This window comes from Nesoenas mayeri (assembly GCF_963082525.1).
Source record: "Nesoenas mayeri genome assembly, chromosome: 9".
Taxonomy (NCBI): domain Eukaryota; kingdom Metazoa; phylum Chordata; class Aves; order Columbiformes; family Columbidae; genus Nesoenas; species Nesoenas mayeri.
This window is the reverse complement of record NC_137557.1, coordinates 15,366,666-15,390,422: the sequence shown is the minus strand read 5'-3', so window position 1 is coordinate 15,390,422 and position 23,757 is coordinate 15,366,666. Positions and strand designations below refer to the sequence as shown.

At 39.6% G+C, this 23,757-nt stretch overlaps 1 protein-coding gene across 1 annotated transcript; it reads left to right on the top strand.

Annotated features, from left to right (window-relative positions):
* The first annotated feature begins 4,912 nt into the window (after positions 1 to 4,912).
* On the top strand, positions 4,913 to 22,945 carry DIPK2A (divergent protein kinase domain 2A). The gene is made up of 3 exons (XM_080349641.1): positions 4,913 to 5,670; positions 19,202 to 19,505; positions 21,898 to 22,945. Exons 1-3 carry the CDS (start codon positions 5,017 to 5,019, stop codon positions 22,227 to 22,229), a joined length of 1,290 nt encoding a protein of 429 aa, XP_080205767.1. The 5' UTR covers positions 4,913 to 5,016; the 3' UTR covers positions 22,230 to 22,945.
* Positions 22,946 to 23,757: the final 812 nt, after the last annotated feature.

The following is a 23,757-nucleotide window of genomic DNA, read 5'->3' as shown; positions in this document are numbered from 1 at the left end:
ATAATATAAAAAGAAGAATAACTTTCAGGGCCCCACAATTTCCATGTCATGAAAATTCTAATTACTATAAAATAAAACTTGCCAGCTGATCATTGAGTGGTATACAGGAAGAAAGAAAAGAAAAAAATAACTCTAAATCCTCACAGCAGACAAACCTGAAAATCCACTTCAAGCAATTAAACAATAAACAGATATATGAAATGCTACATAGTACCTACACATAGAATTAATTGGACAAAATCGAGTTACACATAAAAGTAGCAAAATTTTCCAGTGAAAGAAAAGATCTTATGTGTTTATGGTAAAACTATTGTGTAAAGTTTGACAATGAAAACAAATCATTTTTTTAGTTGAGAAATTTCAGTATTTCCATGAGAAACAAATTGAACGGACTTCACACAATAACATAAGCATCGTGACCTTATTGGTATACCAATATAAAGAACATACTGCCTGAAATCAGAACAAAAATAGATGTTGACTTTAAAGAACAAAAATAATGACCATCCTTAACCCATACTTAAAGATGGGAGGAAAGACAAAAAACAACTTAAAAATACTTTTGCTGCTTTTGATATTCAAGTTCAGTGCTATAATCAGCCAAGGTGTGTATCAGGATGATAAAGCACATTTGATAGGATGTTGATTCAGCAAAATAACTTGTAACATTATTCAGCTGTTCAAAGCATGTAAAACTTAAGACAGCAATCAAAAGGAAGAGTAAATAAGTAAAAATGCCAAATTACTCAAGGCAAAAATTCTACAGAGCCAATATTTCTGCATTATGCTGCAGTATGTACAGTGTGTTTTGTGCATGAAATTCAACCCAAAAATTTGACGATTATTTATAAAAATGTAATCTTGCTGCTTTTTTTCATTTTGCTTGCATTCTAAGTGGGAATTAGTATTGTACATAGACAATTGAACCACCTATTTACTGCAATTGTTTATTGGTTAAAGAAGGACACTCCCTCCCACTTCTCATACGATAGATTAACCTAAACCACCTCTTAGGTGTTATTTTTCCAGAACCACAATACTAATTTCATTTTGCCATACAGTAAATGGTACAACACAGTAAAACAGATTTTAAATCTGCAGAAGGTGGAATACAGAATAGAGGTTGAGCTACATGTCCTCAGACAACAGTAAACAGTGTCGCTCCCTCTTGATCTCTAAGACAACTGGGATAGATGGTTGGCTGGACAGACAGTTTACATGGCACAGCCATATATCCAGGTTTCTTCAATACGTTATCTTTTCTGCCAAAAGATCAAATGTGAAAGTTGTCTGAGGATACTGAATGTTTGCCCCAATGTGGGGATACTGTCTGACATAAAAAGGCAAAATATTCAGAAATCTCAGGTATGCCCACTGCAGCCATTCCTGTGACACAGGCTCCTGAGCTGTGTGTATGCACTCACTCTGATGCAAGTGAATAGAAATGTGAACAGAAAGTATTGATTATAAAGGTGCAGAACTTAGAATTGTTCTTCCAGGCACATCTTTCAGACTTGCCTGGTGACAAGGATCCCTATTTTGAAAGTGGCAAGGTGATTCTGTGAATGTGGGAATGAGTCTCTAAATAATTAAAAAAGGATACTCCAGACTAATTTAAAGGATCTGCAAGGATTTTGAGATAGCTGTCATTTTGGACAGCTGATCATTCTGCAGTTTGAAATAGAAGAGCTCAGAGTCAAGTGTCCTAGTAAGCCAGAGTCTGTTATCGAACCTTTACACAGAGCTGCTGGATTACTTTTTCATTCTAAATTGTTTAAATTCTGGGTGGTTGCTCGCTTTCTCGTTATGGAGAGAAAAGGCTGGATCTGGTCAAGTCTTCTTTTAAATCAATATACTAGATAACTTAATGTTGTGTAAGACATCTCTGTAGCCATACAGTCTGTGATTTCCATGAAGCCTCTTGATGCCTCTGAAAACTTTGGGTATATATTATGTCCAATTATATTAAAGGTCTGTGTCTAACTCCCACAACATCGTTATGGGAGATTTTAAAAAATCCATATATGGAGCCAGCAATAATAGGTAAGAGTTAGAATGACACCTAATTACAGCAAACTGAGACCCTATTGCTAAGCTACTGCAGAGCAGCCCTCTGCAACTGAACTGACATGCTGTGTGTCAGAGAACTCCATGCACTTGCACTCCACTGATGCTCTGTGTTTTCATTCCAGTCACTGGAATCTTTATTAATGACACTGCCATATATAATGAAGTCTTCACAGGAAAACTACTGTAGTTTATTTTGAAACTTAGTCAGAAGAGCACAACTCTAGAAAAACAGGAAATGTATTGCAATAATTGTAGAGCAGCTTCTGTTTTATTTTGCCTTTCCCTGCACCTGCTTTGCTTTTACTTACAAACTCTTCCAAGATCTTTTTTTCACTTTTCAGTCTTCCAAACTGAGTCAGTTGCATCTTCCTTTCAGTCTTTGTTTCTTTTAGTAGAATTTGTAAATCTATGAAACCAAACTACAGCCATGTTGTATAAAAAGGCAGTCTCCACCGTCCTCAATCCCTCAGAAACCCCCAAAGTCTCCAATGAATACAAATGAAACCAGAAATAATAGCAACTTTTATGTAACTTAGAACAAGCTTACTGATCTGCTTAGAAACAGCAGATTTATTTATTTGTTTATGGATTTGCAATGTCAAATGCTTTAAGAACACGCCAGTGTTGTTGGAAAAGCATATTAAACTATTTAAAAGATTCTTTGTACTTTTAAACTATGGTTTTATCTAGTAAAGATTAAAATATTCTGTTCATATTCAGAACAAATGAGAAAGCTTGAGAAATACACAATGTAGAAAATAAACAATAATTCAATATATTTGTTTATATTTGGATTTGTTAGTGACTTAATAAGTTACAGACTAAATACTGTTAGATGAAAAAAAAAGAGTACCAACGTAAGACCAAACTTGTTTGGCTTATGAGTTTGGAGTTTATGTCCAGAAAAAAAAAAAAATCTGTTCATCTATGAGCATCTATTATTATTATTTGAAATGTGGCACCAAGCACTGTGTCCACACACTAAGACTTGAGTTAAGGAAGGTTACATACACTTATTTGTTATGTATAAGTATTTATGGTTTAATAAAACCAGTGGTTTGCTGACTGGATGTTTTGACTCTGCCAGTAGCATTTAACAATGTGGTCACGCCTGATAAACACTAAGAGGTGCAAGTTCACTGTACACATTCAACAGTAACAAATTCTCAGTATGATGGATTCTTTAAGCTGTTTTTATACATATAAATGTGAAAACGCAGTACATAGGGAGATAAATACATGCTAATGTAAAAAAGACATGTACTTCCAATATGCTAGATACTCAATACTTAAATTTATCTATCATGCAAATGAAATAACTGGAAATTATCCAGTCTGCTACATTTCTTCCCCCAACGATCATATCTGTGCTGCACTTTTGAGACAGAACAAGCAATATGAAGGTTGTCTAAGTAGGGAGAGGCCAGGCTCACTTTTAGAAAGGCGGTGTTGAAAGAATTGGGACTTCCACTTGTGTGGGGGTTTTTTTTTTTCGGTTGTTGTTTTGGTTTTGTTGTTTTTGTTGTTGTTTTTCATTCTTAATCTCTTTCTTTCTCTGTTCTGTGTTAGTTTTACAGAACGGTTCTTAAACTGTGGCCAGCTAACGCGGATGGACAGACAGTGCAGGCTACAGAGCGCGGCTGAGCGGAGCGGGCGCTGCGGGCGGCACGTCGCTCCCTCCACACTGCGGCGGGACGAACGCGGCTCTGGACACGCTGTCGCGGTCCCACGTAAAACCGAGACACCGGCAAACACACGAACTGCCCGTGCCAGCTGGAACCTGAGACTGCTAAACCGGTCCCGCGGCCCCAGCAAACCAAACTGGTTTATGCAGCCGGGTGGCTGTAAGGCTTGTTTGTAAACTGCAGAGTTGTACAGGGTGTTTGGCACGGACTTCAGCTCCGTGCCTCTTTCCGGATGGGAAGCCCGGTGAGCAGGACGCGGCGGGAAGGGCTGCAGCCAGCCTCTCCCGCGGGCGCCAGGCCGGGTCCCGGGCGTCCCGGGCACCCGCGGTGCGTGTCCGCCGGCAGCCGCTGCGCGGCAGGTCTGAGCCGCGCGGGACCGGTCCCGCCGCGCCCCCACAGCCACAGCGGCCGCACCGCCGCGGACACCCCTGAGGGCGGCTCGCGCCCCCCGCGCTGTGCGGGGCTGGCTGCGGCGGGCGCTGAGGGGCGGGTAGGGCCGCACGGGGTGATGGAAGCCGCACTGCCAGCAGTCCCGCCGGTCGTGCAGCACCGCTGGCCCGGGCCGGCTTTAGGCAGCCGCCTCCCGCTGGCAGCCCGAGAGCGCCCCTGCCCGGGGCCACAGGGGGGGCAGCGGCCAACATGGCGGCGACGGCTGCTGACCCCCCACCCCGACCCAGGCGGCGCGAGACTCCGGCGCGGCCGGGGTCGAGGAGGCGGGAAGGACGCGACGCCCCGCCCGCGTGCCCGCCTCTCACCCCGCCCCTTTTTCAGCGCGCGCACACGGACCTCCCCGAGCCCCGCCCTCCTCGCCCCCGCCTCGCGCGCGTGGCGGCCCCTCCCTCCGCCTCCGAGGGGGGGCGGGCCGCACGCGACCACGCCGCATCACGTGCAGCCAACCGCCGCGGCAGCCGGCGCTCGCGCGAGGCCCCGCCCCGGGTGGGCGGGGACAGCGGCGGGAGGAGGAGGTGCCTGGGGGTGGGGGGCGGGCGGCTCGCGCCCACCTCCGCGGCAGCGGGAGCGGTGGCGGCGGCGGAGCCCGAGCCCCTCCCCCGGGGGCGGGGCCGGCCGGGCCGGCGGGCTGCTGGCGCCTCCCCGCCTCCCCTCGCCTCCCCCTCCCCGCCGTCCCCTCAGTAACTTGGCCGCCTTTTATCGGGCGAGCGGCGAGGCGGAGAGTTTATTGGTGCCGGAGCCGCGGCGCGACCGGGGCGGGGAGCGAGCGCGGCGGAGGGCGGGGGGGCCCGGCCCGGGCCCGTCCGGGACGATGCTGCGGCTGGTGTCGCTGAAGTTGGGGCGGCTGTACCGCTACGTGAAGCTGGCGGTGCTGGGCAGCCTGGCGGCGGCGCTGGTGCTGAACACGCACTCGCTGCTGGCCTCGCTGCAGCGCAACGAGCTGTCGGAGCGGCGCTTCCTGCAGCTCAATAAGTGCCCGGCCTGCTGGGGCACCAGCTGGTGCCGCAAGTTCCTGAACGGGCAGCTGCGGCTGGAGAGCTGGGGCCGCCTGCGCCTCTTCGACTTCTTCAACGTCAAGAACGTCTACTTCGCGCGCTACGGCGAGCCCCGCGAGGGCAGCCGCCGCGTCGTGCTCAAGCGCCTGGGCTCCGCGCAGGAGCTCGCCGACATCGACACCAAGATCTGCCGCCGCGCCACCGGCAGGGGCCGCTGCGACCTCCTGCAGGCCCTGCACGCCACCGAGTTCGCCAGCCTCAACGGCGACGTGCGCCTCCTCACCCCGGACGCCGTGGAGGGCTGGTCGGACCTGGTGCACTGCCCCTCGCAGCGCCTGCTCGACCGCCTGGTCCGCCGCTACGCCGAGACCAAGGACTCGGGCAGCTTCCTGCTGCGCAACCTGAAGGACTCGGAGCGCATGCAGCTGCTCATCACCCTCGCCTTCAACCCCGAGCCGCTGGTGCTGCAGGTGAGCGCGCCCGGATGGGCGCCCGCCCCGCCTGCTCTCCGTGGTGCTGGGCGGGGGCCGGCGGCGCCCGCGCTCAACGCCCGGTCACGGCCGAGCGCCCACCCTGGCCCCTCCGCCCCTTCCCCCGCCGCGGCCTGGGTCTCCTTGGCCGCCGCGCCGGGCGAGCAGCGCTGCTGTGGGCTGTCCTCAAACAGCGGCGAGGCGCCGGGGTCCTCCTCTCGGGCTTTGCCCTAACAGTGACCCGTGTGAAGGTACCGGCTGGGCGAGCTGGGAAGAGGGTCTCTGATGCCCACTCTGGGCAGGAGTCATCTCTGTATCTCACTCGGTCTCATAGTTTTTCTCTCTTCCTTGAAGACTCTGTGTGTTTTCACGATTTGGCTTCCTCGTCGGCGCTGCTGCACCTGAGGATTTTAACTCGTTGTCCATCCTTCCTGCCTTTCTGCTGGGTAGGGAAGGGTGCGAGCAGGCAGCTGTGGCGCAGGAGGCAGACAGGGTGGCACGCTGTAAGGCAGATGCTTTCTGGTGGATTATGCCTTTCTTACAGTTAAGTGTTAGGCTTTAATCCTACAGCATCTCCCATAACACATATATTCCTAAGGCAGCTATGGGAATCTCTGATTAGTTTCTTAGGGTCTGGTTTAATAGTTAGCGGGTAGAATCTTTACTGTAATGCTGTTGTGCTTTCCTCTTCAAAAACTGACTTCATGCCATGTCGTGCTCTTATGTGACCTATATAAAATCCTTGTTTTTCTTTTGGTGACAATTAGAAATAGGTATTTCGTAGCCTGAAAATGGAGCAACAAATAAATGAACAGTGTAGTCTTTTAAGCAGTTACATATTTTATCTTCTTTAATTAGGAGGACTGGTTATGCATGCAGAACAGAAATCTGTGCTTTAACATGTAATGTAAATTTTTAGGTGAAAAATTTGTAGCAAACTGTTCTATTGTGTAGCACCACTCAGTTGCCTCTATTGCATATCTATTTAGATTGTATCCTTGCATTTAGGCTCTTTACACTACTGAGGGAACTCCATGAATGCCTTTAGTGTGTAAGTTTGGACTCAGAATTGTTTTGTCTAAGTACTGGTCTGGCCTTGCTTTTATCCAGTGTATGATAAAAAGAATACTTGCAAATATGTTTGAAAGCATCACAGCATGATTACAATTGTAAATATCTGCTGTTTGTCTAGTAAGAGACCAAGAAATATCTAATCCTCAAAGAGCAGTGCTGCAGGCTTTACCCTCTTACCCTCACCTACTGATTAATTTATAGAGAACGCATTTATGAACACTACTTAATTAAAAATATGTTTTGGGGTAGCATGCCTTCCGCCCTCAGTCTCTAGATGTAAATACAGCTCTTGGGTTTTGTTTTCAAAGTTTCCAATTTGCTTCTCAATGGACTTAGGGTACAGTGTGTCTTTTCCATTTTGCTGTAAAGTTACTTCTGAGCACAGTGAAAAAGGAAAGTCCACTTTGGTAAGAAAATCAAAACTGTTTTGCTGAATATAGTTGGAAATTCTTTGAGAATCAATTTGTTTTGGCTGCATTTTATACAACTTAGAGTTTTGAGTTTGAACACTGATTCCCGCATACCGAGCCTAGACCTAAATGGTCAGAAAGCAGCTTTGTATTACAGTTTCTTCGTAGTTTGCAGGGCTGATAAATGCTTTACAGACAAAGGGTATGACACAGTTGTGTGTACTATTGTGGGTTGGATCAAAGGCAGTGGGCAGCACTGGTTGAGGTAAGAGTCTTGATCCCTGTCAACTTCTTGGTAAGCTGTGGATGAGCCCTGAGGCTGTCAAGCAAATCTGTTGAAGAGATTAAAATCTTTGAATGTGAACTTAAGCACTTTGCTCACCATTTATCTTGGCAAAGCTGCTTCTGAGAGCGGAGCAGTCAAATTGGTGGGAAGTGAGGCAGCCTTTACCAGTGCAGAGAGCAGTAAAGTTGTCTGTCATCTCTTACTAGATCAAGTGTTTTGCAGGGTCTTTTAAATTTTGATGAATAGGTATATACTGGAAAATATTTCTGGGGAACTTCAGGCCAGCTTTGTGTGTTTAAACACTCAATGTAGTTTCCAGAAGAGTATTCCTCAACTTTGGTAATGGGTACTGAAGGCTTGAATACCTTCGCTCAGTCGAGCACGAGATATCTTATATATATGAATCTGAATGAGCTTTTCTCATGTGCATAACATGTCACGTACCTTTCTGTTCTCAACCTGAGAAACATCTAAGGAACAGATAATCCTGTGTTATGTGGCTATTGCAACAGTGAGATGCAAGGCACTCTTTAATAGAGGTGAAGTTACTTTCCGGAAGTTGTAACCAACTACTGAGAAGCTTGCTTGTATTTATAGATAAGATGTGTAAAACATCTCATGGTATAGTTTCTGCAGTATTGATGAGGGCAGATATTAGCACAGGAATGAGACTCGTAGCCTTGTTCTGAAAACGAGCTGCTTCCAAGAAAGGAAACCTGCATGAGGTCATGTGAAGATTCAGATGTTAATTTTAAATAAATAAATAAAACTGATGCGTTTAACTGATGCTGTCTGTCACTGGAAGGTACAAGGAAAAGTATTGCTAGTTTTTGCTTTGAGCTTTTCATGAAACACTCATGCGACTGTTTAAACACTGTGATGAGTAACATTTTTGGTTTAGAAGTGGAGATAACTTCTGAATTCTCAGTGTTTCATGCATTGAAGTTCTGTGGTTTTAAGTTATAGAAGCAGTCAAGTGTGAATAGGCACTGAATTTAAAGCTTGATCTTTGCTTTATAATAGAAAATTCACTGTAATAATCTACTAGAGCTAGTAATTTCTGGACTGTAAGACTTTTTATCAGAGATCAGGATTTTAGCTTGAAGCCTATTTGGAGTATGGATTATTCCTAAAGTGGCATTGCTTACAAGCTGCATATTGTCACAACTAACTGACAGCTTTTGCTGCAGGAAGTCTTCAGATGGGGGTCTAGCCCATAGCATGATAGACTTTTGTTAAAAGTCTCTGAACAGTAGTATACCAGCATAGTTTTATTTAGATTACTTATTGTAATGCTAATTCAATATCTATTTTTTTTTTTTTTTGTATAGCTTCTTTATCCACATTTGTTAAACAGTCGCGTAGGTGTACTCAGTGAAGAATTCAGCCCCTTTTGCCACTTCATGAAACAAACAGAAGGATACCTGCATTATTATTTGGCACAACTTACATCTTTTCTGGGTATTAAAATATTATTTTTACTTTTGTAGAATCTCACTAATCTAGTCAGTAATTAAATCCTCTCACATTTTGATCTGAATTCACATTTGAATGAAACAACTTGTACGCAAGGGTTGAGGAAAGAATTTTTTACCTTGAAATGTAAATGTTTAAGATTGAACTTCTGATAGGTTTGGGTTTTTTCCTTCGTCTTTCTAGCCCTTTCCTGCAATAAAGCCAAATACTTTTTAGTAAAATGAGTTGTGATCGGTAATCAAAATTTGCCACCTCTAAACTGATATTTTATATAAACACAAACAGCTTATTTGGACAAAAGCAACAAAAAACTTGCTGCTGTGCCCTTCAACTCATTTAATGGATAACAGATTTTTTAAATAGGAATCACCTGGAGGACAGGATCTCTGCATGGCATCTGATTCATAATTGAATGTAATGACTATGTTCGTCAAACACTTGCAAAGATAAGTCAGCCAAAGTTGCCTTATGAAAAAATAGCAAAATTTTAAAAATAAATCGGGTTACAGACTGAGTACAGTGTGAATATTCACTTCTTGCAGAATTCAGAGAACCGGTGTGGATGTAAGTACATTTATTCTCGCCCCGTGACTTTTTATAAACCACCCACCTTGTAGTTTTTTTTTTTTTAAATAACTCTACTGGAGAAACTTTCTTCATTTTTTTAACCATGGCATGTACTTAGATAATGAATGTTATTTAACTTTATGAAGAAACATGAGTAATTTTTATTTTCATTAGCAAATAGAAACATAAACTTGCTGTTATAGAATGAAAAATGTTTGCTGCCTGTGGTTAATTTCCATACAGGCTAAGGTTGTTGTTCAGTCTTTAACTCTTCTTTCATTCCCCATTTCCTAACTAGATTCTTTTCAAAACCAAGGCAGTTGAACAGAAAGGTTTGGGGAATAGTTAAGTTTTCTCTAGACATAGCTCTTATTTTCCACAGAGCTCCTACACTGGTCTCTATCAGACTCCAGATTTCCTATTTGGAGCCATGGCAGTTGTCTTAGTTTTCCAGCTGCTGCCGTTGTGCCACTGTGGCTGCTTGTTGTCTAACACATGAAGGCCTGTGGGCTGAGTTTTAAGTTATGTACTTAAACATGAAAAAACCCCCAAACCCAACAATACCCTGAAAAACAAGGTGAAGAGGAGAACTCCTTGTTCTGGGAGTTAAGGAAACTACAATATAGCTCACTTCTGCTGAAGTAAGAAATTGCTTCTAGATAAGAAAACTGTATTTTTTAGTAAAGTGGTTGTATTTCTCCTAAGATGCTATGTTTGGCTGAAAAGACAGTTTACATCTGTCCCGTCAAAACTGAAACATAGGTTTTATTAACGGTAGTAGCAAAAGTGCATCTAGAGCTGGTCTTGCAATACTCAGTGCTGGCTGTTGCACTGGTGCACAGTATCGCCAGATGCACTATTCAAATGACGGCACATTTGCTTTGTTTTCAAAGCAAACTTGAAGTTGGCACACAAACTTTGCTAGTAAAATAGAACTAAATAAAATGCTTGCAAGTAATGTGCTTTTATTTTTTTCTCAAACTGTACAAGGTGTCTGTGAATTCTATCCAGAGTGCATTAATGCAACTTTGTCTTGACCTGTAGCTTTTAACAACCTGTCTAGAATGGCGATTCTTCAAAGAATGGTGGTAAACGTTTGTATCTTGTATGTAAATTACAAGTCTGAAAGACTTTAGTTCTTCCAACTCTAAGAAAAATTCCAATACCTATATGGAAAACAGCAGTATTTCTGCATTTTTACTAGATTGTGTAAATCATTGCCTTTTCTCAGATATATATTTAGCTTTCTAAATACTTAAGCTTAATGGCTTTATTCTTCTCGTAACTTCTAATCATTGTTATTCCTAGTGGGAAAAAATAAATAAACAAAACTAAAGAAAAAAAAAAAAAACAGACCAAAACAAACAAAACCCCAACCAAACAAATAAACCCAAAACAAAACCAACTGCTGTATCTGTATTCCTGGTATAATTACTGTGCATGAACAGTCTTTTGCCACAGAACCTAAAATTCTTCTGGTTTCTCTTCATGTCATCAATGAGGTTTCTGTTTGGTTTTGTTACGGGAAGAGCAATAACTGCCATCTGGTAAACATACATTAAGACATTAACTGTGATCTCTTTGAAACAATTTCTTGTGCTGAATTCACTCAAAGTAGCAATTTAGCCAAATGTTTTACAGAATTATTTTCCTGATCCATGCGTAACTCGGTGAGAAGTAAATGGGTAACTTTTCTTGCTTGGGATGTCTCTCTTTTTTTAAAAAAAAAAGTCACGCAAGTTGTTCTACTCATAGGCTATTTTCTGTAGTTTTAGTCTAAATACACTGGTAGAATGCCGTCTAGTATTAATACTTGGTACCTTTTAAGCTTGCTTCGTTTCTGAATTTGGCATTTCTGATATATAATTCCTATGCTATATATCAAGTAGTGGATTTAAGGTGGTTATCAGCACTACCTGATATGTCCTCTAGTGGACTTGTATAATACAATTTAAGTCCTGGCTCATACAAATACTGGTATTTTGACAGACTGAGTATAGTGTGTAGGATTTTAAAATGTTGACTATTTACCTCTGATTTATGAAAAAGTTAAAACTTAGTTTGAGATCACTTGTTACTAGTCATATTATCTCCAGTTGCTTCGAGGCTTTTAGATTATCTGCAATTTCATACATTAGTTCATTTTAAAGATTCACTGCAGGCTGCTGCAGATGATTGAAATAATGACTTCCCATGTCTTCAAATTACTCCCATGTAGCTGGACTCTTTGTTTGAAAGCTATTTTCTCTGTTTGCAGTAAACATAAGCTAGGCTTAAGGAATGTCTCTACAAATGTTACTTTATGGTAAATTGATTTTTTTTTCTTTTCATGTCTTAACTTTTATTAACATTATTATTATTATTTATTTTTTTTTTTGCACAAACCAGTCAGCTGACACCTGTAGAAAAGATAATTCAGAAAACAAAGGATTTAAATTTTAGATGTTAAAGTCAGGGTTTAGTTTTTCTTGATTCCTGTTCTACATACTTCTAGCATTGTGGAGAAAGGAGATGAATTTATTGTCTCTCCCAGAATTTCCATTGTGCATGTTTTTAAAAAGAAACAAAAAAAATCATTGTTTTGTTGGAATAAAATCTAGTAGCCTCATGTTACAAGAATATTTCACTGATTTGATTGAAACTGAACAAAAGTCAAATGAAGGAAATGTAATTTCATTGGGAATACTAATATTTAGAATATTCAATGAAATCTGCTCTTCGCTCTGTGTAGGCTATATATGTACATGCTTAACTTCTGTGGGAGTTTTAGTTGAATGTCAAGTAATTTGGCATATAATTGAGAATGAAATTTTCTTCATTATACTCACTAGCATTTGCAAATACATTTGAATATGTATCTTCTAGAATGCAGATTGGAAGAGGGCAACTGCTTTTAGGCTGTGCTTTTAACCTTCTTTGATCTGAAAAGTTTCGTTGTAAAATCTGATCTCCATGCCTGCGTGGCTCCAGAGCTTCACTTATTTGCCTTGGTGACTAATGCAAGTGCTACTTCTGTTTACACTGCAGAATCAACAGTACTCTGGGAGAGAGAGCGATTTTTTTTCCTTTTGAGAAAAAGCCCATTATTTAAATTCTACTTGCCATGCCAGTTTGTGCTTGGGCAGAGTTTAGTAGGATGATTTTAGTGAAGGCGTCACAAAGAGTGTAATTTTGCCATCAAGGTCTTCAGGATCATAAGGAATGGGAAGAGAAGTCCCACTCTGTTTTGCATATGTTTTTTATTTCTATTGTATTTAAGGTGAACTCTTTGTTTCTTTGTTTTGGGTTTTTTTGGGGGGATGGAATTCACTTCATACAAAAATTGGTAGTGACATGTATCACCTTTCAGGGTAGTTTTGAAAATGAAAAGCATTTTTTTTTAATAGTACCGTGGTACAGCAGCTCAAAGATGTCAGCCATTACTTAAACTTTTGGCCTTTTTTGGACTTGATTATTAGGATGAATTATGTGCTTGGTTGTGATAAACTAATATCCTTTTAAGTGTTTAATTCAAAGAGGGTTTGTGCTATTGCAGACTACAATAGACCTTATCTCCTTCAAGCTGCTGAGTCTTTACTGCATCATCTAATTCACAGCTCTGAACATTCAAAAGCAGTGGCAGATTTGTGTATCTTCTTGTGTTTAGACAGATGGAAGTGAGGAAGACAAATGCACTGATAGTGTGTTTCATGCTTCAGTGAAATGATAAATTCACCCTACGAATTCTTAATATTTATTCTGAGACTACAGTGTAATCTTTTTAAAGACGTAAATGCAGTATCATTCTTGCAGGAACAAAGTGACCTTTGTCCCTTTGACAGGGTGGGCTTAGGTTTTTAAGCCTTAATTAGAGAGATATCTTGTAGCTATGCTAATTAAGGCAAGTAATATTTTTTTTTTTTTAATGTATGTGTCACTGGGAATAGAGGTAAGCAGACGTTTTTGTCATACTTACTGTTTTCCGTCTTGCTGTTAGAAGATTATACATATTTCTGTGTGAATAGAAAAAGGTAACAATTTTAATGAGGAAAAACTTCCTAAACTACCTGTTTGTAGTTTTTCATATGCATTACTATATTTTAAAACACTCTTAAAAGCTTAATTGTTAGTGATTTCCATGGCATTTTTGTGTATATTCACAGCTAAAATGTCAGTGGGTGCATCAGAATTGCAGATGCTTTTGTCAGATAGCAGTTTGTGGTTTTGAACAAGAGCTTAGTTTTTATCTTAATTGTCAAATGCACATTTTTAAGTCTTCAAGTAGCATATTCAAGTACAAAATTATCTAATAAAATATTTATACTACTAATAATTTGAGAATTAAAATAAAAACTGTATTATGCATTACTCTACAGAAATCAGAGATTTTTGGACAGATATTAATATATTTTTGTTTCTAAATGCAAGTTGATGATGTAAAACGTGTTTAATGACTGTAGAAGTGTGTGTTCATGTCTTACTGGCTTTCAAATTTTTAATAGAGGAAGAAAACCAAAATCCTCGTGTTCAGTTAGCTGCAATTACATGTAGAAAAACGCTTTCAAAATAGAGTAGTACACAAAGTTACAAATCTGTCCTTGCAAAGACAACAGATCTGCACTTCAATTAATATTCTTATCAAATTCACTGAGAGAACATGAAACTGCTGAATGAGGTACTTGTACATATTTTTATCCCCTTCTTCGGCTCCTGACTTGGGTAATGAAGTGTAGATGTGGCTGTTACATGCCAGTTGGAAGGGAGCCAAAACAGAGATGTTGTTTGTACATGTACAGATGTTGGCAGGATTCCCTGCACTCCTGTTGTCAAAAGATCCTTTTATTGCCATAGAGTTATAAATATATTTGTGTTACAGTATGGCATGCAGATATTTTACCAGTAATGTTAAGAATATTCACTTCTTAATAAACCAAACTGCTCCTAGAATTTCTTGTGTGAAATGAAATTCAGTGCACACAATGCAGGAAGCAGAATAGGTGTGTTTTGAAGATCAGTGTACCATTGTGACGGACTCTGTACATTCAAAATGAGTTTAATCCATTACATAAATCCCTGCTGCTGCTAGAAAGCAATGTCCCCTCAGCTGCTTTCCTCTCTTCTGCACTTGCCTGTTCAGGACTTCTCCCTTTCTTTTGTCCGTACCAGCATGATGCAGCGATGTGATGAGCTGGATCAGGCTGCTGATCCAACACCACCAGCCCAGCAAGTACCAGCTGCGTTGCTTTCCTCATGATGTGAAGGAAGGGATTGAAGTGAGTGTGCTTGGTGTGCTAGGAGAGATGGACACCTTCGCTTCCACGATAGCATGGCCTTTGCCAGGTTCAGCTGTTTGTGGTTGAATTTGTATTTGTAAAGGGAGGCAAAGTAATAAGCAGAGCAGGACTGGAAAGGAGGAGAGTGAAAAATAAAAGGAGTGGTGTGGTCCAAATTCATACTTAAATAAAAATATTTAGGTATCATTACTGTAGCACTTGAATTGAATATATTGCATTGAGTGCTAATAAAATGCAGCAATATGAAAATGTTATGCACAGTTGGTAAAATCAGTTAAACTTCTGTTTAACAGAAAATGTAATCAGAGTAAATTTTCTCAATTTCAAAATATAAATTTGGTTTATAATATATGGATAAAGTAGACTTGCATGAGTACAGGTATGCACATTTGGACTTCCCCAATACTAAGCTTTATGTCTTTTTCCTGGTAGATGCTGGTAGGTAGTACTTTGAATTTTCCTATATGCCCCTTGACCCCTCTCACTGGAATGAAAAAATTTTGCTTACCCATAGTTCTCTGGAGGTTATGCATTAGCACCAACTCCTGTTTGATTCTTTTTGAGTGAAATGACATGTTCCTTTGTAAATAACTAATTTCATTTGATGGACAACAGCTGTTTGGCTATTGGTTTGTTTTGATCCAGCACAGATCAAAATGATATCAGAAAGGATAAATGTGCATGGAATCTGTTTGGTGGCATTCATTGATGCCACAGGCATGAGTTTTCATTCTATTGGTCTGTTTGTAGAATAAGTGATGAACACACAATTAGAACACACTTCATTTGTTGGAAGGTTATTTTGCTAACCACAGAACAAGCTAAAAAACCAAGTTCTCAACTGCGGAATGTATTGCTTGACTTTCTTCAAAATAGTGGATGTTTGTCCATATTTACCACCTTCATAAATTGCCCTGAGGCCTACAGATAAAAAACCTTTGGACTGTACAATGTCATCCTAGTTGCATAGTGGATTCAGTTAGAGAGATTTAGTTTTGCTCCGTTATACGGTATCACAGCTTGAAAATATCATACTGGTCTCAAAGCCATCAAATGAGTTCTGTATCATCCTCAGGATTTTTCATGACCAGATTCAACTATGTGGGTAGATCAGGTGATCAAAATAGGGTAGAAATACAGATGCTTAGATACCCGAAAAACTTTGAACCTATTCTGTTATTAATACGGGTCTGATGTCCTTTGGACCAACCAAGAAAGGTTTTTCTTTGTAATGGTAAACATAGTTATTTCCCCTAAAATTGTCTTCTGCACTTGCCATGTCAGAGGTTAGCTTAATGGCTTTTGCTATAAAGATGACAAACTATGTCAACAATATATATAAAACATGATTTTGATTTCTTCACATGTACCATGTAGGCAAGATTGGCTATGTAGAAACTTTGAAGAGTCCTTGAAATTCCATAGAGGACACACTGAGCCAGAATAGTCTGAGATGGATGCTTAGCTTCAGTAGGATCCAATAATCAAATAGTGGTAACACTTAAACAAATAGGTATTTTTACTGTCTTAAAATTATATTTAAAATATTAAATAATTTTAAAACTTTAGATGAACAAATTGCAGTATTCTTAAGTATTCCAAGCAAGGACTGCTGGAAGCTGGGTACAAGTTAACCTGGTACTCAGCTTTCATTTTAGATATGGGCTCAGTTAGGGTCTCCATAACATTTAATAAAATGCTTTAATTAAACAGATTTTATTAAACAAATGCCCTTTTAACAAAAACCACTTAAAAGCGAAAGTGGGCATCTTTCACTTGTGGAAAGCAGAAAGCTCATCTTCCTGATGAGAGTAGCTAATAGATAACTTTAAGCAGCATGTCCTGACATAATAAGGCTTGTATTCAGAATGGAAAAGTTAAAGTGGTAATCCTGTCTGCTCTGATGCTTACCTGCTGTTTAAATATTTTATGGTTTTGGTAATAATATTTGCCTTAAGCTTTATGTTCTTTATCAAAATGAAAACTTAGTAAAGGCTGGAGGATTATGCTGGAGGATTAAGCACTTCAGGTTCTCACTGTCTATATGATCAGAAGTACATCAATTCCTTCTTATTTGACAGGTATATATATCTGGGAAAAGATATATAAACATTCCTCACCTGACATAATGAAAAAAAGGAAGGGCTGTGGGTCAGCTGGCACAGAAGAAGTCAGCAAGGAGCATGCTTCCAGAGCAGAAACTTCGATCTTGAATCTGTTCTCTGTCTGAAAGGCCTGTAGAAGAAGGATGGAAATGACCATGCTGTAGTTAGGGGAAACGGGTTTGCTCAGCTGCAGACTCTACAGTTCTGTGCTGGTGATTTAAAGTGAGCGCCATATGAAGTGTTAAGAGTGATGTTCTCTGGTATCAGCATAGAATGGGGTAGTCTCCAAAGTAGATGGAGGCAATCTCTACACAGACTTTTGTTTTTTCCCTCTGGAAATCTGCAGCTGTTGTAAAATACTGAGAAATGGATATAACCAAGAGAAACTATTGTTGCAGTGCTGAGCAAGTGTTCTTGTTTCACTTGTTCTTTCTGTGTGTTTACCAGCGGTGTCTTTTAAAAAAGGTAGAGAAGGCAACTATAAGAATTTTCCTCTTGGATATTACTAAAGTATTCATTGATCTAATGACCTTTTGGGTCGAGGCCAGTTAGTAGTCTTTTGAATGAAACTTAGTTCCTGCCATGGGAGTGTGCTCATGTGGAAAACCACTAGTGAAATATTTGAGTTCTGCGAGTAAAGATTGGAGCGTGTATTTGTCATTTATATTATTGTATTATCATGATCTAAGCAAATACATGTTGTTTTGTTTTGTTTGTTTGTTTGTTTGTTTTCAGGGCTTTTTTTTTAATACTAAATTTGAAGCCTTATTGTGTGAACTGAATATAGCCTTAACTTTGCTGTCTGCATTTCAATAACAAGTATTAGTTCTTGGGAGCAGATGTGGCTTACAGTTCCTTACGTATGACAGAGGTGCTAGTGTTTCTGACCAACATCACTATTCTAACCTTGTCTTATTGTCAGCCGATGCCTAGTGCTTAAGATAAAATGGTCAAAACTTTGTTATCAAAGGAACCACAGACATAGGTAAAATTAAGGATTGTTGTAGAGGAGGTGTGGGTTCTAAAGCTGCAGTGATTTGGTATGTAAGCACTCTAACTTCTCTAACATTTTTTTTTTTTTTAAGTGGGATATTTACCCAGATGGGTGAGTGCTGGGCACCTCTTCCCTGACTGGTCTTGTAGTTCAGCTCTGTTCTATGTGATGTATTTCCTTCCTGTGTATCTTTTCTTGATTTACCATAAATGTTTTCTGCTATCATGAATTCCAGGAGGTATAAAGTTTCCATTCAGACTCAAACCCACCATGCTGTTCAACACAGGTGTGGTAAAACCTTTGCTACATGACCATTGCAGAATTGATTATGTGTTGTTTCTGGTGATACCATAGCAAAGTGGTGCACAAGGAAGGAGCATGTCCACATAGTGGTATCTCCTAATTGTTACAATTCGTGTACATTCTAATCTTAGAGAGTGCTAACTTCTACTCATTTGGAGCTTCTTAATTTAAAATTTTGTGGTTTCTTCCTGATACATAGTATGGAGGATACTTTTAAAGTGCTTCTCTGTTCATATTGAGGTCTTAGGGCACGTTCAGTACAACTGAAGTAGGAAAAATACGCTGGTGTGGTTGAGTTTTGTTTGTTTGGGTTTTTTATTGCTTGTAGGATGTTATTACTGTTCAGTCTCTTATGTTAACTTCCAAGAAAGCTACGTTTGGAGACAGATTTTTACTTTTGGTAAAAATGTTATGTGGCCATGTGTAATAAACACACGGAGTATGTATGTAGCAATTAAGGAATACCAGAGTCATAAGAAACCCTGAGCTTTTTTTATGTCTTAATCTGTTCTGTAATCCTTCCTGTGAGAGTTCTTCAAGTGAGAGGATCCTCAAAGGCACCCAGTCAGCTGGGGAAAATGGGAAGGGGGGGTGTGGTCGTGGAGAGAAGGAGGTGCCACTTTTTAAAGCTTTTCCCTTTATGTTATTAAAAAAGTAGGTTTTAATAAAATATATCAGATACAAAATTATCTTGATGGAAAGTATATTTGCATTAGTATAACAGACGTGTATAAAACACCATTAGAAAAAGATGGCTGGTGGAATTATGTATGTGAATATATAAATGCGTATATAGCACATAGGAAGCTAGATATAGATTGTATATTATCTCAGGTCCTCCAACTCTTTCCCTTTATTAGTTGAGCAGGGCCTCATGCTCACATAAATATATTTTGTGCTGTTTATTCTTTCCCTTCAAAACTTAGAAGTATATGGAAATGTTGTGTATTTCCAGGTGTTTCTCCTAAATTTTATTCAACAGCCTTTTAAAATCTAAGCTGTTATGTATTAATGAAAATTTTTAAAAATCTTTTTATTTACAGAGTTTTCCGTCTGATGAGGGTTGGCCGTTCGCAAAGTACTTAGGAGCGTGCGGAAGAATGGTGGCTGTCAATTATGTTGGAGAAGAGCTGTGGAGTTACTTTAATGCACCATGGGAGAAACGAGTGGATCTGGCCTGGCAATTAATGGAAATAGCTGAACAGCTGACAAACAATGACTTTGAATTTGCCCTCTACCTCCTTGATGTCAGCTTTGACAACTTTGCAGTTGGACCGAGAGATGGGAAAGTTATCATTGTAGATGCAGAAAACGTTCTGGTAGCAGACAAAAGGTTCATCAGACAGAGTAAGTCTCTTCTTTCTCTCTCCTCACCCCATGTCTCTTGCTTTCTCTGCAAGCACAGTATTTAAAGTATGTGTAGTGGCTAAATACCCGTTTTGTTGGCTTTATAGCTAGACAACTAATTAACAAGCTAATTAGCTTTCTTCTGCAATTAGACTACTAATTAACTTGACCAATTTGTCGATTCTTATAAAGTGTTGAGTTTACCTGAATGTGACTTACATATACTTTTAATCTTTGTAATCCTGCTTAAATGGAGAGATGAGGGTGGGAGGAGAGGGTCTGGATGTCAGACGGGTTTGTGCAGATGGATGGACAGCTAGATGGGCTGGCTGGCTGACTGGCCTGCCTTAGCTACAGTAGAGAGGTTCCTTTCATCTTTTCCAGGTATCAAAGTCTTGGCATTCTGTTTTCTGTGAATGACAAGACATTCCTACTGCCCACTTTGCCTTAGTTACATAGCCTGCCTCTGGCTTGGTTGTAATAATGGAACTGAAGGAATGGGTAATTTTAGTGCTGTCTCCAAATGGGAATAGTGAAAATTCATTAATCTTTCTGTCATTGGTAAAAGCTCAAAGCAGTGGTAACAGGAGAGATGTTTAACCAAGTGGCATTATGTGGATTTATACTCCTTTTAAGCTTATAAGGAAAACTTTACAGACCTGAGGGCTGGAGACACTGAACGTGAAACCCTGGATTCTGCAGAAGTGCCAGCAGGCCAGGTGACTCCAGTTTGAGTGAATGGGTTTTCTTTAAGCTTTGCAAATAGACTTCATATGCTGTGCTGCTGAATTGACTTTAAGACTATGTTTTCTATCCACATATTTTTGTACAAGGAAGTATGGTGTTTGGTTGGTTGGTTGTTTTGTTTTTTGTTTTTCTCTCTCCTCTCTCTCCTCTCTCTTTTTTTTTTCTTTTTTTTTTTTGGGTGATGGGGCGGTTTGGGCAGTGTTTTTATTTTTTGGTTTGGTTTTTGGTTTTTTATTTTTTTTTTGTATTAAATTTGGTATATGTTCTGAGGGACCCTAGATTAAAATTGAACTGAATGCTGAAAGTGTCATGCTTAAATCTGTTGTTTAGTTCCCAGACTAATTTGGATCTAACTAGGATTTTGCAGCATGATTTGTAATCTGACAATTAATCAAAACCACAAAACAAATGAGGACATAAGAAAGTTTTTAGTCTTTATATAAACTTGACATTTAATACTGATTTCATTAATCCTCTGGAAAGTTTGTTTGAACAGTCTTTGTCTAGAGTGAGTAATAGGCCTATTTAGATATTTGAATATGTACATTCTGTCCAATTGCACTGTACAGTAATATCTAACTGTACTCTATGTGAGATATCATATTTCAGTTTGCTGAAGTACTTTTTTCCCATTCTCCTTTGTTGCTGCCTTTTTTTTTTCCCTTTTGAGTTTGCTGTTCATTGTACAAATTTTACTTCACATTTATAGTTTTGGCAGTCACCCTTCAGTCCGCTTTTTTTTCTACACTGGCTTGCAGTGCACCATACATGAATAGACCAATAGTCAGCTCAGAGACTACCAAACACAGATGATTTTTTCTTTGTATATCATAGTGCTAAAACTGTGAGTCTCCATGATAAAGACATCTTCTCAAAGCTGGCAGTAATCTAGAAACTTAAGATGAAAGTTCTCTAGCAAAACGTAGTAATAACTCAGGAGATCTCATATTTAGTAACCTTTTATGTATTATTACTGTGTAAGGTGTTTTCTGTAAACCAGCTTTGGCAAGGTCACTAGTTACACCTTCAAATTTTGATAACGTTTTTAATATATATAAAGAAGGGTTTATACGTGGATGTAAATGCCATTTGCTCTTTTGGATTTTTTTCTTAGTACCATGTTGGTTGGAAGATAATGTTTCAGAAGTTTATGGCAATTGCTTTGCAGTGTTATTTTTGTTCTTTGGTATGCCACTTGCAAGTGTTAGTTCCCAGGGCAACTGGAGAAACCAAATCTATGTTGCTAAAATAAATCATGTCGCTTGTTTGTTTTTCTCTCAACTTCAGCTGTGGGTCATTCTCTTGTACTTGTTTGTGCTACGTTTTTTCCTCTGGGTATGTGTGTGCATGTAGATTTAATGTGTTCAGCGTGCTGGTTTTTCTGCTTCCCCTTCTTTGCTATTTTACCCTCTGTCTTTCTTTCTTTCTTTCCCTTATTTTCCTGTATTGCCAGGGCCACTTCAGCAGAATGGTATATTAAACTGTCTGATGCAATCTTACACTAGAACATTTAAAAGTTTACCTAAACAAAGTTGGTTTATAGTTGCTGTGTATTGAGTTTCTGATTATACTCAGATGCACATGTTCTTTTCTCCTGTCTCTCACTTAATTATTGGTTTTTTTACTATCTCCTTATATTTCACAGATAAACCTGAAAACTGGGATGTGTGGTATGAAAGCAAATTCGATGACTGTGACAAAGAAGCTTGTCTGTCCTTCTCGAAAGAGATTCTTTGTGCTCGTGTCACTGTGGACCACAATTACTATGCTATTTGTCAGAACCTTTTATCAAGACATGCCACATGGCGTGGCACTTCTGGAGGACTACTTCACGACCCCCCAGCTGAAATTGCCAAAGACGGCCGACTTGAGGCCTTGCTGGATGAGTGTGCCAACCCAAAGAAGCGATACGGTAGATTCCAAGCTGCAAAAGAACTGCGTGAATACCTTGCACAATTGAGTAACAATGTGAGGTAGTCCACAGTGAAAATTGTTTGCAACACTGGCTAAAACACTATTGCAGAGACACGTAGAAAATGAAGTTTTAAACTTGTGCATTAAAAAGAGAAAAAAAAAAAAGAAACTAGTTTATCAGTTTTATAAATACCATAAAAATATAATTTTATGGTGTTATAATGTTCCTTTGCAAACAGACAAGGTACTTACTGAATCAAAACTTGAGCTACTATTGACTCTCCTCCCTAACTGTTTAAAAGGGAGCAGGTCAAAAAAGACTGTGATAGCTTCATTGACAGCTTGTGTGTCAAAGGGTACTTTACATAAAACTGCATTTGTGTCACAGTTTTGTGAAGCTGATGTTCTTACTTGGAAAGTCAAGTTAGACTGATGGCCTGTTTTAAAGGCCTTTTTCCTGACATCATTGTCTCATTTTTGTGTTTGTTTAAACACCTTGAAGTGGCATTTACATCCAGGTAAATCTAGCTGTCTGCATTGCTTCAAATTTAACAGGCTTTCATGTTAATGCTGTGCAGTACATTCCTACTGTGAGTGCAGGATTCCCACATTTACTGTCTAATCTTAGGGGGTTTCACACTGTTTTACTATGCTTAGACATTGTGTGGTTTTTTTAAGATCATCGTAAACTCAAATGTCATTTGAACTAACATTCATTTGATATATTTTGTAGTTCTACCATTGGAAATATCACTTAATGTAATTACTGTACAAAACTTCTACCCTTCATCCCAGTATATACACATGACTGTTTAGTGGGAAATCATGGTATGAGTAAACTCTTATTTTTAACAGAGATAACTGTAGAATTGGAGAGAGACTACAATAAAAAGATCTGTATGAATTTCAATTGGGGATAGAATATTGACTAAAATTAAAAAAAACAAAACCACTAGTCCAGTGTAGTTGAGCATAAACCAAAGAAAATGGTTTTGTTTCTTAGCTTCTAAACAAATAGTGAAGAAAAAATCCTATACTGTAGTGAAGCTAATAATTCCCAAAATTTCAGTAGTCCTTGGTTACTCTCAAGAACTTCTAAAACTATGTGCTTATGCTAGAAGAAAACACTAACTTGAATAATAGTGTCTAGAAAGTTAGCAGTTTGTTTTACGTCAGTACCAATTCTGTGGAATTCAAGTGTAATGGAGTTTACTGAATATTCATCTTTAGGTTTACCAGCTAAATTGATTAAGGTGTATTCACTCCAGACGTCTTTACATGAACCAAGTTTGGCTATTCCCAGTGCAGTTAAAATTGACTTGTTGAGGTTTGTGTAAATCTGGAGTTGTTCTTGTAAACTATGGTTTTTATAAAAGCCTCAGTTACTGCTATAAAAACTCACTTAAAAGCTTTCAAATCTTGCTTCTTCCCCCCCGCCCCAACTACTCTAATGCGTCACTTTCCTGATGTCTCATTCATAAAAAGATACATTTAGGAAATGTATGCATGTTCTTGTAACAGTAATGAAGGAAACTAATATTTCCTAAATGCGTGTTTGATACACTATTTCATGCAAGCTAAAAAGATTTCT